This window comes from Pleurodeles waltl, chromosome 12, assembly GCF_031143425.1.
Source record: "Pleurodeles waltl isolate 20211129_DDA chromosome 12, aPleWal1.hap1.20221129, whole genome shotgun sequence".
In the NCBI taxonomy this organism is placed as follows: Eukaryota; Metazoa; Chordata; class Amphibia; order Caudata; family Salamandridae; genus Pleurodeles; species Pleurodeles waltl.
Window position 1 is genome coordinate 87,632,451 of NC_090451.1, and position 18,318 is coordinate 87,650,768.

Here is an 18,318-nt window from a genome sequence, read left to right on the forward strand (position 1 = left end):
ATTTATGTGCACTTAACAAGATAGTTTCCATTCAGAGAAAAGGGTGCTACTATGCATCACTTAAAGCTACTGTGAACCCCTTTAAATTGAGAATGATGTATACAAATGTTATTTCATATGTTATTCCCCATGTAATTTTAAATATACATTATTCAGACTTAGCAGTTGCTGTGATAATTGCTGAAATTATAGCATTAACACAACTTTATGTGAGGCAGGTTCTGACATTCACTTATTGAGGGACTCTGTTTTTGCTTAACAGTACACAGTACACTTCAGTGCTGTTGAAGTCTACTGGAACGACTGGGAGAGCTATTAGTCACAGAAAATGGCATTGGTAGAAGCAGTCATCGTGGAATTATGCTGCAGTAGTAAACACCTAACCAGAAGCATTCAGTCATAGTGATGTAATACAATTACATCCGGAAGTAGTCAAAAAGTCATTGAGAAGTAATATACCACATCCTGAAGTAGGCATGAAGTCATTGTGAAGTAATAAAATCACGTCCTGAACCAGTCCTGAAGACAACAAAAAGTAATTTGCTGACATCCGGTTGTAGTAAAGTCATGGAGAAGTAATCTGATCTCATGCTCTAGTTATCATGGAGTCATTGTGAAGTAATCTGCTCTCATCCCTTAGTTGTCATGAAGTAATCCGGTAGTAGTTAAATTTAATCACACATTTTTCAAATAAGTAATCACAACTAGTTAAGTAGAAGTTGATATTGGGATCACTCTGAAGTCCGCTCATTTAAATATTTTGACACAAATTTAGCTTGCAGGTTTCCCGGTTCCATGTGTGAGGAGCTGCTCCAGTCGTTTTTTTTTTTTTTACAATTGAATACACAAGACTATAAGTCCCAGATTACAAATGAAAAATACGGACTGGAGTCACGCATAGCATATAGGCGAGTAAAACTATAGATATAGTATTGTTTGGTATGACTTCACTAGATGAGTACCGGAGTAACCCTGCTGAAGTAATTGGATGACTTCAGAATGACTCCTGGAAGATCTTTCTTTTAACTCGGGTTCTAATCACTGTAAAGTGTTACACAAATTCTCACTGGAGTTGCCACTTTGTCCACCTTTTACTAGCCTGGACAGTGTTTTTTTAAATGCAGGCCAGCAAATAAAGGCATACATATCAACATTTTAGAGTAGGCAAGTGGGAGATTTAAAAAAACATAGTTGGTGGAATGTATTTTCCCTGCTGAATTATAATGAAGCAGAGGCAATCTGTGTGAATTGGGTCTACTGGTATTTATGATGACAGACAATCAGCATTTCATTATTGTCAGTTTAATAACACAGTGCAAACAAAAACAGAGTTTTAAACTCTGTTTTTATTTTCACTATATAAACCTCTCATAAATAAAATGTTGAAGCCTTTCACATGCTCTAATCTCCCTTCCAAGAATTAAGGACAAAACATTAACCTCTGTTTTCAGAGGTAATTCTTGGGGGTGGAGATAAGAGAGTGGGTGGCAGACATCAGCATTTTATTTTAGGCAGTTTTATAAAACTCCAAATCAGGTTTCTACATGCAGGAATCAGGAGGCTGGAGATGCACCTTGAAATCGGTAGTCTGTTGCCTGAATTGGGAGGGATGGCTTAAAGGTGGGAACCATAACGTGTCATACAGAAAGTGTTAAAAAGCGTGCCATGATAGAACCGAAAACATGGAAAAGTCACACATAAGCGCAGTGACAACTTGTTAGCAATGGATGGATTACATATACACATATTTCATTTTCTGACACTGATGACTTTTTAGCCCAATAGCATGTTGGAGACTTGCTTCAATTTCTGAGACAATACTTGCAACGTTAACAGCAAATCCACAAGTGTCAAAATGTCACGTGTTTTAACCCAAATGCTACAAATAGTAGAATTTTACATAAAACGTTGACAGCTCCAGCATCTGTTAAATCTCCAATTAATGCAATTACTTTATATCATTTTTGGCATTTTAAGAAGAGCCTAGGCAGCGCGCATGTGCTGTCTTTGAGACATGCTGTGTTCACTCTGTGGGCTTTTAAAACGGCCATTGCTTTTAATTGGTTTCTTCATGTGCCTTTTGAAATGTGTTTGTTTTCTTTGGTGAAAGGTCAACATTTGCCCCTCGTTTTGCTCTTTTGGTCACACCCTGGAGACTGACCCTGTTACATTGATCATTTCACAATCAGCTGTATTCGTTAGTTTCAAGGCACTACTTGTTTCTTCTGCCTCAACTTGTGTTTTAGGATCCTTGTGTTTATTGGCATTCCAAACGTGCTCAGCCAATGGAAGTAAATAATGTCCTCAGTAAAACAAACAGCACGATTTGCATCACATACAAAATGCAACCATGCACTGAGGTGTAAGTATTGTGTACTTATGAGGGTAGTGGCCATCTTTCTAAAGCCCGCCCCTATTGACCTCCCTCTTCCCTTGAAAGCAAACAAACCATAAATGTTCACGAGAGTACTGTAACTTTTTTCCATCGGTGCCAAGTTCGTTTTCAACAAAGTAGCGCATGTGTGCGTTTGTGAATTATTTTATTTTTTTATCGGTTCAGCAAAATCACTGTTTTGTTATCGCATAAACAAACATCCTTTTTCTCATGTTGCATGTTGTGCAAAGTGAGTGCGTGTTGTCTGTATGTGTTATCTGAAAGCACTTGGGGCTACAGTCTGCAGTTTTCATGTGTGCTCCGGTGTGGAGTGGGGATGGTGGAGTCTCTTGACAAGACCACTGCTGGATGGATCTAGCCCCAGACTTCGCTGGCTTTTCTGGGGATTCCCTCGTCATTGTGTGTGCAGCGTTGGTTTCCTGGCTTCCTGTTTCAGAACTACAGAGGTGCCATGTTGTGCCCAGCTCAAAGTGAGTATCTAACTGTGTTTATGCCATTGTGTCTTCTCTGCTGATATGGCTGCCACTTTTACACCAGCCCATATGGAAGACTCTGCACGCTCAGTCTGCTCTCTTTGTCAATGGCTCTGAGACTCTCATCTGAACTGTGAGAGCCGCCATGTTGATGCGTGTTTTGTGGGGACCGAACAACATCATCAGAGGTGACTGAAGTGCCATGTTATTTAGTCCTGAGCCCCAACTATGTTGATGGTTTCAGCTACAACATAAAGGGACGTTTGAAGCATTGCAGACGAAAGGACGACTTTTGAAATGAAAAAATATGAATGTAAAGGTATGACAAAGTTTATGTGAACATTGAGGCTTCCTAAGTGTAAGGCTACCTTCGAGATCAAGATGTATAACCTGTAGTTGCTTGTCACCCCATCTCTCCGATCCCTAGCTTCCCATGCTGTGTTGCTTAAAAGCACTGCAGACACTGTGTGGTCATGGGTGCACATTTCCATATTTCCTCGTGCTTCCAATAATCATAATGTTAGCAGCCTCAAAAAATTGACTTTCACTCCAAGGTTCTGCTGGCACCCATGGACGCCCCTTGTTGTCTTGGGCATGTTTGTGTCGCTCCTTCAGCTTCTGTAAAGGCAACTGTAAATAGATAGAACTATTCAGCTGGACTCCTACATTAATGTGCCCCCTACACCATGAGTAATAGTGCACTCCTGTAAAAGCAACTGTGAATGTTTACAAAACCAGCAGTTTGAGTCTCCGATCTTGGGCACCGGAGGACACCTGATGTGTCATGTCCCCCACAGCTCCCCAAACTGTAACTGGCTTGAAGCTTTCAGTAGTTCTTTTCTAATACTTGCATTTTACAGCACTCCATAAGAGTATATGATGCTGTTTCCTGCCCCGTACTAGCTGCTTACAGCTCCCCCGCCTCTTACAATATGTTCCTTGAAAGCGCTACAGACACCATGTGGTCTTGGGTGTGTATTCCTGTATTCCGTTTTGCTTCTGTAAACTCCAAATGTGAGCAGCCTCAAAAGCTATACTTTCACTCCAAGGTCCTGCTGGCACCCGCGGTTGCCCCTGGTTGTCGTGGTCACATTACTATCTCCTTGAGCTTCTGTAAAGACAACTGTAAATAGATGGAAGCAATTCAGCTCAACTTCTACATTCTTGTGCTCTGGACACCATGTGTAGTTGTATTTCTTCCTCTGCCGCTGGGATCTGAGACTCAAACTGCAGCTTTTATAAACATTCACAGTTGCTTTTAGGGGATCAACAAACGCGTACAATGATGAAAGGGCTGTCTTGAGTGTTATGATGGGACCTGGAAACCTATTAACTATCCCAATCCTGGGTTGTGGGGATATGAGGGAACTAGTGCATAAAAAAAAGTTAATGTTTTCATTTTCCTTCCACCTCACCAGGAAACAATCTGCCAAATTTACTGACTTAAAAAAAGACAAATATAACTTATTGGAGTGGTCACAAACACAAACTTCTCCAGGAAATGTAACCCCAAATTTTCCTGAAAATATAATTGTGAGGTACCTTAGTAACTTGAACACATGCTGCATAGGTCTGGGAGTCATCTGACCCTTGTTGAGTTAGGTATTTGAGGATTTAAGCATTTGTCCTGCAGATTAAATTGGTATTATCTTTACCAAATTCAGTGCTACTGACTTTATTTTCTTCAGAAGGGTGAAAGTTGTGCTTTTCATTTTCTTATTGAAGCTTGTAACAACCCAGTTAAAACGGTTATTATTATTAGTCACTTGTATTTGATTATTTCGGTGTCCTTTAAAAATCCTTGCTTTCAAGTGAACTACCCAGGATAATGTGCTGCATAGCTAAACACTAACAAGGTCCCAAAGACGAGACCCTTTGGCTATGCCAATGCTTGTGTTCCTCGGCTGGAGAAAAGTCTGCTCCCCGAGTCTTACGTGAGCGAAGTTTGCTCCTCCGCCATATTGAACAAGGACATTTTCCCACTGAAAGGGAGAGGGCCGGGACAGTAAATAAAACATAGTGCTAGAAAATGTTTACTTTAAATATATCTTTATCGACTGTATGGTCGGTATCACTAAGTGATGTAAAACTTCAAAAGCTTATTTTACAAAACAGTGTTGTACATTTATTGACTTTTGGAAACAATGATGTGGAATACTTGATATAATGTTAGGAATCCAATTTCTGTTTTCAAGTGCTATAAGTTTAATGAGCATTCAAGCGTTGGACTCTGCACTCGACGGGAAGATAACTGTCCCTCCAAGATGGCGACCGAATTTACTGGCGCGAGGTGAGGCCAGCTAGAACTGGCTCGCGCAAGATCCATCCTAACGTCTCCGGCGGGGTAAAGAGGGCCCTGAACGCAGTGCGCACGCGTCGCCGGCGGCCTCGGTGGCTTTCAGTACAGGCTTCGCAGGCGGGCGACCGCGGTGCTTTGTGGGAAATCCCGAGGGGAGTAAAATGGCGGACCTTGCGAATGAAGGTAAGGGAGGGGGCGGCGGCCGTTGGACAGCGGGAAGGGCTTGCCAGCACGGAAGCGTCAGTTTTACCTTTGCTACTCCTTTGGGAGGCCAAAGAGGGGGCACTGTTCGGCAAGGGGGTGAAGACACCAGGCTGGGGGGAGGTGAGAGCGCGCCCATTTCTTACATGGAAATAAACCAGGCCGCCCGGTTGGGCGGGGGCATACTTTAGGGTAGCAGGCGGGCCCGGAGCCCGCTCCAACCCCGCCTCCACAAACCTGAACTGGCTTAACAAAGAATACGGGCGTATAAGGCGCTTGTGTTTACTCACACGGGCACCTGCTTCTGATAGGCCGCTATCTCTGGAATGTGTATTTCCTGAAGCCATGGCAATGTTCTCCTTGTACTACATTAACCGGCGTTCTAGCAACTTTTGGAAATGCCGCCAGACAGGTCTCCACCCGGTTGGATGCCATGAGCGCTCCATCTGTTCAAGTTTGATGACATCTTTTTGTCAAATTGAAAGCCTGTCTTTCTCAAATGCTGGACAAGTGTCAATTTTCTCGAGGAGCGTGCCACATGATCCCTGTACAGCGAAGCAGCCTGTTTGTGGTGTCCACCACGTCTTATAGGCATTCAAATGAATATTTCTTGAGTTCAGACTGCGCGTTCGTATTTTTTCAATTTATAGGTGGGTCGTTTTTTTTTTTTTTTTGCTATTCTAGATCCAGAGAATCTCATGTGTTTGACGTTCTGCAGTGCTATAGATGTACAGTGATTTCGTTTAAACCTTGCTTCAAAACTGATTTAATAGTGACAGCGAATAACTTCCTCGCCAAGTATGAAACGTTGATAAGGAAATGTTATATGTTAACATCCAGCAAAGGAGCTCACCAGCCAGCTGGACAGTCCTTCAAAACTACACATTCTATAGAATGAAAATGTTGGATCAACATTCGTAGATATGTAACAGACAGCTTTCGTTCTTCTGTTTACTTATTTTCTTCTACCCAACCTCCAATATGCAAATTAATTTTGCATCTTGTGATTCACTGTTTTGAGAAGCGTGGGTCAAGTAAATACCACGGGTTTAGCAGGAGGGTGATTGTTACATTATGTCGCTCTGTATACAGCCAACCCATCTAGAAAGTTCAAGTCGGATATCGTCAGATGTGTGTGTATATTATTATTATTATTATTATTATATATATATATGTGCAGTTTAAGCTAATTCGATTTCTTGCCTGGAGTGTTTACGTGCATGGTCGCGTTCTTCAACCGTGTCAGATGAAGGTCGGTATCTATAACTCTATGCTCAACTTAGGTTCATAATTACATAGGCATGCTCCCATAATCAGTGATGTAGCCAAGTACTCAAACCTGTCCTGTGCAATTGAAAGAAACAAATGGCATAATAAAAATGCGTCATCGCTAGGTAGACAATATCTTTCATAACGAATACATTGAAGTCCTGTCAGTACATACATAAATGGTGTTTTTACATGTTTCCAAAAATTGCATCGGCTGTCGAGGTGCTCATTCATGATCCTTGACATCAGATGATACTATCGGAGATTTAGTAATTGAAGTGAAAGTTTAAACACGAAATATACAGTATACCTACGTAGAATGTTCGGAAAGAGAGTTTATCAAACACAAATAACGAAGTTTCGTAATAAAGCTTTAAACGGGTGGCATGCATGTCTTTTACTACGACGATGCTGTTTTTAGCCAATCGTATGGCACATGAGTGATGCATAGTGTATGGCTTCTTAAAGCCCGCGACCCGTCAGGCATCCACGTGCACATCTTTGTACATTTATCTTGTGCTATACCAGTTGCAGGTTAATTTTATTCACAAAATAAACACGGGTAAATTGAAATAGAAATGCATCAATAATAAATACCAAGCAACCTGTAGCCCTGGTTGTCAAGTGCGGAGCGAAGCTTGAGGCTCTGACTGATCGCCAGTATCTGACAGACTATTTAGGAGAACCGGGGCCATAAACACCCCCCCCGTCCGCATCATGCGTTTCTGCATATAGTGACTGACAGCCAGCGCTCAAATATAGAACTGCAATTTCAAGGTAGCACTTCTTGTTAGAATTCCTCTTTAAAAATGTTTTTATTTTTTCTCCGTCATGTTCCACGATTAACATTTGGCATGAACCATCTGCGTTTCAGAATTTATTTATTTTTTTTTTTTTTTTTTGCAGAACGTAAGACTGGTGTGAGAGGTGAAATCTTGACCCTAATGTTCTCTTTTAGAAAGGAATGCTGACTTGGGAGTGATGCTTTAATTGTGTTACCTTACGGTCGCACAGTTTATTTTCTAGTTTCACGTCACAACGCGAAATAACTTGTGCCTATCACATTTATGACGGGTTTATTTTTGCATTTATCTACAGACGATTTTACACCAACCTGGTTTCAATCTTCATATTATTTCAATATTAAATGCCTTTATACTTAATTTCTGCGATACAGTAATTCTTAACTAAGTAGAATGAATACATTTGGCGTTATTTTGTTTTTCAGAAACTAAATGGGGCTTTGATTTATTTCTTGTTCTTGCCTTAGAAAGATGCCCCTAAAATCACAGAAAAACAGGTAGTGTTCGAAGAAAAATAAAACACGTCTAAAAGCAGTATGTATTGTTGCAAGACCGCAGTGGATTAGCACAAAGCCTTTCCGAGTACCGCCAATACTGTTTAAACTACGTGAGTCAGATCATAGAGTACTTTATTATGGACAAGCACAGCTGGGATTATTTCCAATTGACAGCCAGTTGTTTATTTCTACTAATAGAGAAGTAATACAGTGACACGTGTTTTTTGTCCATCCTATTATCACACCTTCAAGACCACAAAAATTGTATTCAATTAACATTGCCTTTTTTCCTTTCTGCGTGTTACGTCTATCAACATGTCACACCAGCGTTGTTCGGTTGATCAGCGGTGTGCCTCTAATTCTAATCCAAGTCTGCTCCTGCACGTGAAATAACTTCTCTTATCTAATATTATGTAACTTGCCTTTTTCAAATTTTTTAGGTGTTGCATTCTAGTTAACCTCTAGCAGACTGTAGGCAAAAGCCTTTTATGGACCATACCAGAATCTTAGAGGGCTTAGAGCTGACCTGCCGCTTACCATTTGTTGCCTTTGTCACTCTCATTTGCCTGCCTCTTAATCAGGGGCTTGCCCTCATCCTCTTGCATGCGCCTCCCCTGGAGTATAACCTTGTAACATGCCTTTTGGTTGGCTGTCTTGTATCCTTCTACTGGTCGTATTTAGGGAACTGTTCTTTTCTTTGTCTTTCAGAATTCCACGAGTGTGCCTGTGTGTTCTTGGTATATCACGTGTTTGCGCTCCTCCTCCCATCCAAATACATGCATCCATGCTCCTTGTTGCTTCCTCTTTCCACTTCGTCCTTCCCTTCTGTACTGCTTTTCCTTTTGATGCTATACCCTACCCACGTATTCAGTTTTGCTCTCTTCTATCTTTTCCTTTTTTTCTTTGTATTCTTTTACCCTAAATATCGCCACATGTTCTCCTCAACCTGCTCTCTTAGCTCACTACTTTGCTTCTTTCTGCTCCCTTGGTCCTCATTATTATTTGTAATTGGTGGGCACTAGTAAACTACTTTTTTTTTTTTTTTTAATTATTTTTTTTTACTTATCCAAGTGGCATTCCTCATCTTGAATCAGAAAGGATGTTGTTTTTTTTTTTTTTTAACAGAGCCACTGTTTGATTTACTAGATGTGTGCCTGTATGGTGCAAGCATATCCTCTGAACAATGAAACTGTTTGCATTCCTGTCACGTACTTCATGATGTACAGCATTGGCCAGTAACATTGCTATTAGCCAGTAGATCAGTTGAGCCACGTTGACTTTTCTATATATAAGGAAACTTTGCATTATTGTATATCCACTTTTGAAACCTTGAAGGAGTTTTGATTGTGAGATTAAACATGTTGGTTGTATTGTAGTTCTACTTGAAACAATTGCAATTCCTGTCAAGTGGAAAGCCGCTTGTCTTTCCTTTTTTATAACATATCGTGTGTGCATCCCTACTTACTTGAATTAGGCATATTCCAACCAAAAGCTTAATGCCCTTGAGTTTCTTTTTAATTGAGATCTGCACCAGATTGAGGCTTTCCTTCGCATAGTGCTAAGCAGATGGGATTGCGGAACAGGTCATTTGCACAGGTACATGTTTAATGAAGGGGAGTGCCTTTGTTGTCTGAGGGTACCCTCTGGTCTGCATCTAGACCGTCCCCCCCCCCCCCCCCCCCCCCCCTCTCCCAGGCTGCTGTAATTAATCAGTTCCATTGACTGATGTTGCAAATGTCTTTAAGAGCCTATTTTAGGTAGGTACTGAACACACTGTTGCTGTGAACCCCGATTATCACTCAGTGTGGGCTTCTGAAGTGGCATCCCTTCTAAAAGCTGATCAGACGTGACGTAGATTATGGTGCTACTGTGTTTTTGATCCTTTGCTCAGGAACCATATAGGGAAACCTACCAAACCTAAACATTTCTGAAAATTAGACACCCAAGGTAGTCCAGGGAGGTGTGACTTGCATGAATCCCATAGTGTTATGGTGGGGGATGGGGGAACCAAAGCAGGTCTAAAAGGGCAGTTTGAAACAAAAACATTTTTAGGCTGACATGCAGGGCAGATTTTTTATCGGTTTAGATGTGACAATGCTGGGTGGTAGGAATTTTGTCTATTCCTGCAGATTCCGGAAGGTTCGATCACACATTTTCCCCACATTTTTGTGATTTCCAGCAAAGTTGGAGGTTTACAGGGCATTGTGGGTAAGAAAATGGTCCTGGGTGCATGTGAAGCACACCACCCTGGGCTCGCCCACATGTTTGGTTTTCAGGTGTGTCTGGGTCTTGTAGATTTATCTGCAGGGCTGTATGACCCTGAAAGCCTATGACATATTTGATAAAATGAAGGGCAGGCACTCTGCTTCGATTCTGTCTTCATTTGGGCAAGAGTGTTACATTCATATTTTTTTACCCGCAGCTTCAGTTGTGTATTCTTCCTTTTTTATTTTTTTATAATTGTTAGATGGCCTGTCTCTCTGCTTGGGTCATGATACCTTTTTATAAAATCTTTGTCATCGTAGATCATCAGTGGCCTGATTTGCTATGCTGACTGATGAGGGGTTCGTCACACCCCATTTCAACATACAGATTTCCTTTATGTTCACTTGGTAGCTGTTACCTCTGGTTTGTGCTCTACATGCCTATGACTGGTCCAGACACTTATTTGGCATGTTCATATAAAGCAAACTTGGCCCAAAGGTAGTAGAGTGCTTTATAGGAACACCAGATTACATTGGACTTATTTAAATTTATGTTTAAGTTATTTGCCCAGAATCGATAGGTCACATCTTCTCATGGCAGCAGTGTAGCTGCTTTTCAGAAAGCTCATAATAACCTACTGTAGGGACGTGTCACACATAAATAGGTTGGCCTACTGGTGCTTAGTACATTAAGCTGCTTAACTAAACTGACTCCTTAAGGTGGGGAGTGATTTCAGTGTCCTTAAGGTTTCCCTTGAATATGACACAAACCCAGGGTGTTCTTTGTAGGCCGTTTTATGCTGCGGGTCACAACTTACTTGCTGTGTATGAGACAGTGTGCTAGCCAGACTAGTTTACTTTAGTACAGGATATGCATTACCTGCTAGCAACTACCTACTTTTATGGTTCTGTGATATGCACTTAGCATAGCATTTACGCTGAAAAACCTAAAGGTTCTGGTGGAGTCGTCTGTGTATGCCTTTTCTGGAGATAGATTGGTATTGAGTCCAGTGCTTATTACGGATGGGGCAGAAGTGTTCTGAAATGGGACTACGCCTATTCGCCTGAAAACTCCTAAAAACCTCCTATTTAATATTCAGTAGCTATTAGCGAGGTCTGGTTGTTTGAGGTCACATTATTTCTCAGGGATACGTTTTCCAGAAGCCAGTATAAATTCTGATTTAATCCCCTTCAGGTTCACCATGGCTGTAGATTGAAATTAATAAACATAAACTTTCAACTCTTGAGATGGAGCTTAGTTGAGGCACATTGCAATCTTGATGCATTGGTCCCACTTCCATTATGTCGTGTGCATAGCCGAAAATAAAGAGAATAAAACATGGATAATAAAGTATACAGAAATTTGATGGGTGGTGTTAGAAATGGGGTCTATAGGTGGCAGTGGTTTGCACCCTGTCCAAGTAGGGGCCCTCACTCGAGTCTGTAAGGGATTCACACAGACAGATATATATATATTTTTTGTATTTACTTTACCTGTGGCGCATCAGTGCGTGGATCTTCTGCTTCAGGTCACCAGTTTACACTTCCAATAGTCCAGGGATTGGAGTTGGCACCACTTGGCAAGTCGGGAATCTCCGCAGAAGAGCCCAGGTACTTGTAGATTAAGTGTTTGATGTCCCTGAGACTTAACAGGAAGTAAGCTCACTTCAAGCCCGTAGAAAGCAAAGCCCAGTCCTTCCACTTCCAGGACAGAAGCTGCGAGCAGAGGTGCAGTACTTAAACCCATTTCTGTCTTTTGAAGTAGGCAAACTTCAAAGAAAAATCTTTGTAGTGCACAAGACCCTGGGTTTCCCTGCCTCGGCCCCAGACACACTCTAGGGGGTAATAGACTGCTTTGTGTAATGACAAGCACAGCCCTATTCAGGTGCAAGTGTCTGCCTCTCCCACCACTCTAGCTCAGAAAGATCCATTGGGGAACACAGGGCACTCCTCTGCTCCCTTTGTGTGGCTGTCTAGAGTGAATTTATAAACAGCCTAACTGTTATCCTGACCCAGACATGTAGTTCTCTGATGCACAGAATGGTTAAGGAAGAAAATACCCACTTTCTAAAACTGGAATTTTTAAACTTTCAGTTCAAAAACCAACTTCACCAAAAGATGTATTTTTTAAATTGTTAGTTCAGAGATACTAAACTCCATAACTCTATCTGCCCCCAATGGGAAATTACACTTGCAAGATATTTGAAGGCAAACCCCATATTACTCTGTGGGAGAGAAAGGCCTTACAATAGTGAAAACTGAATTTAGCAGTATTTCATTTTCTGGGTGGGTAAAACACATTACGTGTCCTACCTTTTTAAATATCCTGTACCGTGCCCATGGGCCTACCTTATGGAGTAACTTAAAGGTAATAAATCTGAAGGTTTAGGCCTGACAAGTGGGTGCACTTTCCAGTGCGAAGTGGCAGTTTAAAACTGCATACACAGACACTGCAGTGGCAGGTCTGACACATGTCTACAGGGCTACTCATGCCGGTGGCACAGTCCATGCTGCAGACCCACTAGTAGCCTTTGATTTACCAGTAAATCAAATATGCTAATCATGGATAAACCAATCACCAATACAATTTACACAGGCAGCATATGCATCTTAGCTCTGGTTAGCAGTGGTGAAGTGCCCAGAATCCTAAAGCCAACAAAAACAGGTCAGAAAAAATAGGAGGAAAAAAGCAAAACATTTTGGGATAACCCTGCTAAAATGACCTGTTCCAACAGGTGGAATGCTTGAATTAATCTCAGCTACTGATAATCACTCTGGACTTCATCCCAGTCCATCTTACTTTGCACTCCAAGCCACCTCTGTTTTTACCCAGCCGTTCACAAATCACTCTTGACCCTGCTCAATATAGGAACAATCCAGACCGAACTGCCAGTCCCCTCACCCCTGAATCGGAACCCAAGCAGCCCAAGCCTGGTTTCACCCTGACTGGGGCTCTTCTGTTGGGTGTTAATTGATTCTAATGGTTCAATGAGCACATGGCCCGCTTGTGAACATACCCGTCTCACTGAAGTATTCGGAAAGTGATGGGTGTATATTAAATCACAATAGCACCTTAACGGCAGTGGGTCGTTAAGGATATGTTTATGTATTTTCTGACAATTTGTATTTTTATTTTGTTATTTTTTATTTGATAGGTTGAGCCTAGGCAGCGCTATATGCAAGACATATTGCTTTTAATCTATGGGCTTTAACCACACCCACTTTTGCCTTCCGTTCTTTGTTGTACTTGTCTTAAATGCTTCCTTTTTATTGGTGCATTATTCTAAATATCCCTCCTCTCTGTGCTTAGTTACCTACCAAGCGATTTCACGAAGTGATCATTTTTGTTGTCCATGACACTAAGTTCACACGCTTCCTCCTGTAACGGCATGTGATGGCCCCTCCTCCCTGCCAGGCATCACAGCCTTAATGTTTTTGCTGTCCATAGCAATAACATGGCTGCACGATTACCCCAAGACTCTGGGTTTTGGTTCACCTTCGCCATTCTACAACATGTCTCATTTTAGAACTGTGTTCGTCACTGAAAAAACTCTGCTGCTGTTTAACGGCTGCATGATTTACACAGGAATTCACCCTTCAGAAAACAGTGCTCTTTTAGGAGCTCTGTGACATGCTTTTAATGTGATTAACAAGAATTATTTTTAAATAAGTTATTTTATTAGGTATTGTACACTACATGCATGTTTCCACCACAGCTACACATACGGAGCGCCACGAGCATCCATTGTTGGGATGTGCACCTTCTCCGATGGTGGGATGGTTTGTGGAGAATACCATGCGGTCATTGAGTAGCCTAGCACACCAACATATCTGCCACAGAAGGCTGCTGGTGTAATCCTACCACTGTCCAGTCCAGACTCAGCAGTGCACCAAGAGCAAATGGAGTGTAACCTGGTGACCACAGACTTCAGCCTGGCAGAGTTGCAATGAGGTTTGTCTGAAACTGAAATGCAAGTACTATTTGAGCTCTCCTTAACAGCGTTTGTATGGAGGAATGAATTCTGAGAGTTACCACACAAAATGACAAAACGAGAGGTTCAGACCATTTAAATAATGTATTCATTTGTGAATTAAATCAATAACACCTGGTGTGTGTCAGTGTGCTTAGAAGAGGAAAATGCCTTCGAAACAGACGTATGGTTAGAACATTAATCCTTAAAACAGTATAAGTTTGTGAGTGTCACCAGGGGGTTTACATTATTTCAACTAAATAGTGGACCAAAATAGTGAGAGACTACTGATGTACCTATTCCTGTCTAAGGATATAGCTAAACAGCCCAAATTTGTTCGAACAATCCTTTCATGCTATGAGAAGTCAAATTTGTTAGTGTATTCAACAACTTGCTGATACTACAATATATCATAAAACAAAGATACTAAGGCTAATCATTAGTAAGTTAAAGTACAAAATAATTTTGTGTTGCTGGTGGACCCTTACGTACATGCTCTAAACAACCTCAATTAACCACTGCCAATGTACCAAATATGAAACTTTGAAACAACATGTTATATAGTGCAAGAAAAGTCTTGATTACAAAGTACTTGAAGGGTTAAAATATATGTTGACACAACCATGTGATACACATACATATTATACATTAACTTTAAAAACATTGTCTTCATGTAAACCGGCAGTGTTTTAAAGACATTTCACCACCCCTCAGGTTCTGATTAGGACATTTCTGCGGCAGATGTCGGGGACAAACCGCCTGGGCCAGTTTAAACCTGTATTCTTCAGCGTGCAACCTCCTTGGTTATAATGTTCATATTTTGGTCGGTGTTGGTAGCTGCTTCTCTGGTCCCATCTGTAATTCCTCGTTCTAAGTTCTCTAGGCAGTGCTGCTAGCTTCTTTTCCGGTCCCATAAGTAACCCCCCATTATAAGTCCTCTAGGCAGTCCTGCAGCTGTTTCTCTGGTCACAGTGTCAATTCCTCGTTCTTAATCTTATAGGCAGTGTTACTTGCTGCTTCTCGGGTCCCTTCGTTCATTCCTCATTCTAAGTCCTCTAGACAGTGCTGCTAGCAGCTTCTCAGGTCCCAGTGGTAATTCCTCATTCCTGATCCTTTAGACAGTGCTGCTAGCTGCTTCTCTCGTCCTGTCGGCAGTTCCTCATTCAATCCTCTAGACAATGCTGCAGTTGTTTCTCTGTTTTGGTCAGTAACCCCCCAACCCCCAATTCTAAGTTTTCTAGGCAGTGTTGCAGCTGTGTCTCTGTTCCACCCAGTGGCAATTCCACATTCTTAGTCACCTAGATGGTGCTGCAACTGCTTCTCTGGTCCCACCTATAATTTCTCCATTCTAAGTCCTCCAAGCAGTGCTGCAGCTGTGACTCTGTTCCCACCGGTAATTCCTCATTCTCAGTCCTCTAGACAGTGCTACAGCTGCACCTGCTCATACATCCATTACACTCCAAAACACATTGATAAGACATTGTCGTTTACAATGCCAATATCTCTAGCTCTCTCAAATGCAAGACCTATTACATTGCAAATGTTTGGTTTTCTTGTAGCTTGTCAACTCTGTGCCATTCATTAATATACTCAATAAATAAAAATTCCATATCTACCAGGCCCTCTGCGTCCACCTAGAAAATACCAGTTTGTAAAAGCTATACAGTACTGGGTCTGAAGAGTCACTGAACTAATAAATCCACTCCAGAAACCTGTGGTTGCAGGTTCATAAAATTAGTGTAATTGAGTTGGTAACATTTATTATTCAGCGCCAAGATCCACTAAGGGGTTGGATGCATGCTTTATCAGTCTACATTATATCATGAGATACATTTGTTTCTCTGAGTCTGAGCAGCTAAATGTCTTATATTTTCAAGATCAGTCCTGAAATAGCACAAACAAGTTAGTAATGCATAGTCTTTCATCATTTTGGGGTGAGATTTGAAGGTGTGAGATTTGTACACGGCCAAAAAAAGCAGAAGTAGACGTCCCTCAGCCAGTTAGTTGGGAGCGGATGAAAAACTGAACCAAAAAGATGCTAACATTAATGCAGAGAGCAGGACTAAATCCAAGCCCCATGGATTCTTATCATGTGAACAGTGATTTGTTCTTCTTGTATAAGTAAGTTATGGTTCCATAGTGATGGGTTGATTTTAGTAGAACAAATGTAAAATATATATATATAATTTTTTTTTGTTGCTTAAAGTTAGAATGGCATTCTCAGTGTAGGAACATAAGAATTGCTTGGCTGGGAACACTGTCTCTCCCTGTCTTTGTTCAAGGTTTTCTGACCTTCTGTTTACTGTCAGTTTGCTCTAGTCTGAAAGTCTACTGGAGGTCATCTGTGTTGTGCTGAGATGTTCAGCAGCAAAGCAAAAGATTCTGCCGCCAAAGGGTGTGTGCTACACTATGTCTCCTTTCATAGACTGGTGTTTTTGATACCCCACCCACAAAGTCGTGCTGTAATTTCCTATTGGAGCAGCTCATTCCAGACTTCAGGGCACCATCCAGAAAGATGGAGATAAATGCCCAGATAACTGAAGTCTCAAGGGAGTGAGTATTCGGGTGCCACTAGAACATTGTAGCCCAGTTCGTTAGTACCGCCCAAAGAGGTGTCTGTTTAAGCTATGGTTGAGGACTTGCAGATAATCATTACATGTCTGAGCGTGATATCTGACAGTTAAGGGCACCAGATCTTTCTTTTCACTTCTGGCTTTGGAGAAGTGTCTGGTTGGCTTTGGTTGATCTTCATATTTTTTTTTTTTTAACTTCTTTTTTTTATTGTTTTCTGCACATTTATTGACCATTGTAGCATTGTCATAGTAGAATTTAGCTGGTCCAAGATAACCTATAACGTGAGTAACAACTTAGGTCCAATCACAATCCACAGTATTCATCTTCTGCAGTACGCAACTGAATCACAAGTTATAACTAGAACTATAATTAGCAGTTGACGGAAACCATTGTTTATTTTACATCTTTTGTGTGTGTCAGGGTTTGATATACAATAGCATCTTTTATAGTGCATGCTCCAATTTTATGTTTGTTACTTCCTTGTGGAGCGCATGTGGCCCGTGGGGGGCTGTGTATGGGATGTCCACCGTCTGCGTTTCGTGGTGCCACCTGGTTTCATGGTGGGCGCTCATCGTTTTTAACCTCCAGTTTGGCGACAAATGTTTCCCAGGCATCCCACCCAGTGTGCGCCTGACCTTCGTCTAATAACTTACGTAATACCTGATACGCTGTGCGTGCGCAGTGTTAAGACACGCCATGTTTTCAGATCTGGCACTTTAGGGGCTTTCCAGTTCATAGCAATCAACCTTTTGTACATTATGAAAGCTAGGTCTGCAAACCTGTGAATATATCTGTGCTTTTTTTCCCTTATCCTAACTCCCAGTAGACAGGAGCCGGGATCTAGCGTGAATACAAGGTCTGTTATCTCTGAAATGTCAGCCACTACTCCCTGCCATTCCATCTCCAGGGGACCGCATTCCCAGACCATATGATAGAAATGGGTTGACGGGGGGAAGCCACAGCGAGGGCAAAGAATGTCCGCCCCAGGGAACATACACTTCAGGTGCGAGGTATTTCTGGTGTGTGTAATTGAATTGGGTGTACCGGAACCTGGGATTTCTTGACACCCTACGGGTGTGGTTTAGGACCTGCGACCACTCCCCAGATGTTAGCTGGTTCGGTAGAACAGCATTCCATCGGGTTCTAACGTTTTCTAATCCGTTTTTGGGGAATATGTTTAAAACTTTATATGTATTTGTTATGACTTTAGTTGTATTGTCGTATAACAACATATGGTGCAGCGCTGGGGAGATAGTTGGTTCCTGGTCACCTGATGACCACGCCTTCTTAATTAAGTGGCATATAGAATAATATGCTGTAAATTGCCCTGGTCCCACTTGTAGGAGGCTGGACTGGCTTGTAGTGAGTACCAAGGGGTACTTACACCTTGCACCAGGCCCAGTTATCCCTTATTAGTGTATAGGGTGTCTAGCAGCATAGGCTGATAGATAATGGTAGCTTAGCAGAGCAGCTTAGGCTGAACTAGGAGACGAGTGAAGCTCCTACAGTACCACTAGTGCCATATGCACAATATCATAAGAAAACACAATACACAGATATACTAAAAATAAAGGTACTTTATTTTTTATGACAATATGCCAAAAGTATCTTGGTGAGTACCCTCAGTATGAG

General features: G+C 41.6%; 1 protein-coding gene across 4 annotated transcripts in view; it reads left to right on the plus strand.

The window, feature by feature from the left end:
* Positions 1-5,212: 5,212 nt before the first annotated feature.
* The window catches only part of RANBP3 (RAN binding protein 3), a 380,969-nt gene continuing 367,863 nt past the window's right edge, over positions 5,213-18,318 (plus strand). For 2 of the 4 annotated variants that reach the window (XR_011199904.1, XM_069217334.1), the window contains exon 1: positions 5,219-5,350. Coding sequence is in view for 2 of the 4 variants with exons in the window: in XM_069217334.1 (XP_069073435.1) it covers positions 5,329-5,350 (22 nt within the window). In the remaining 2 variants the exon portion in view is untranslated. Of the gene's footprint in view, positions 5,351-18,318 lie in introns of all 4 variants that reach the window. The other 2 variants (XM_069217335.1, XR_011199903.1) reach the window with 2 other exon arrangements.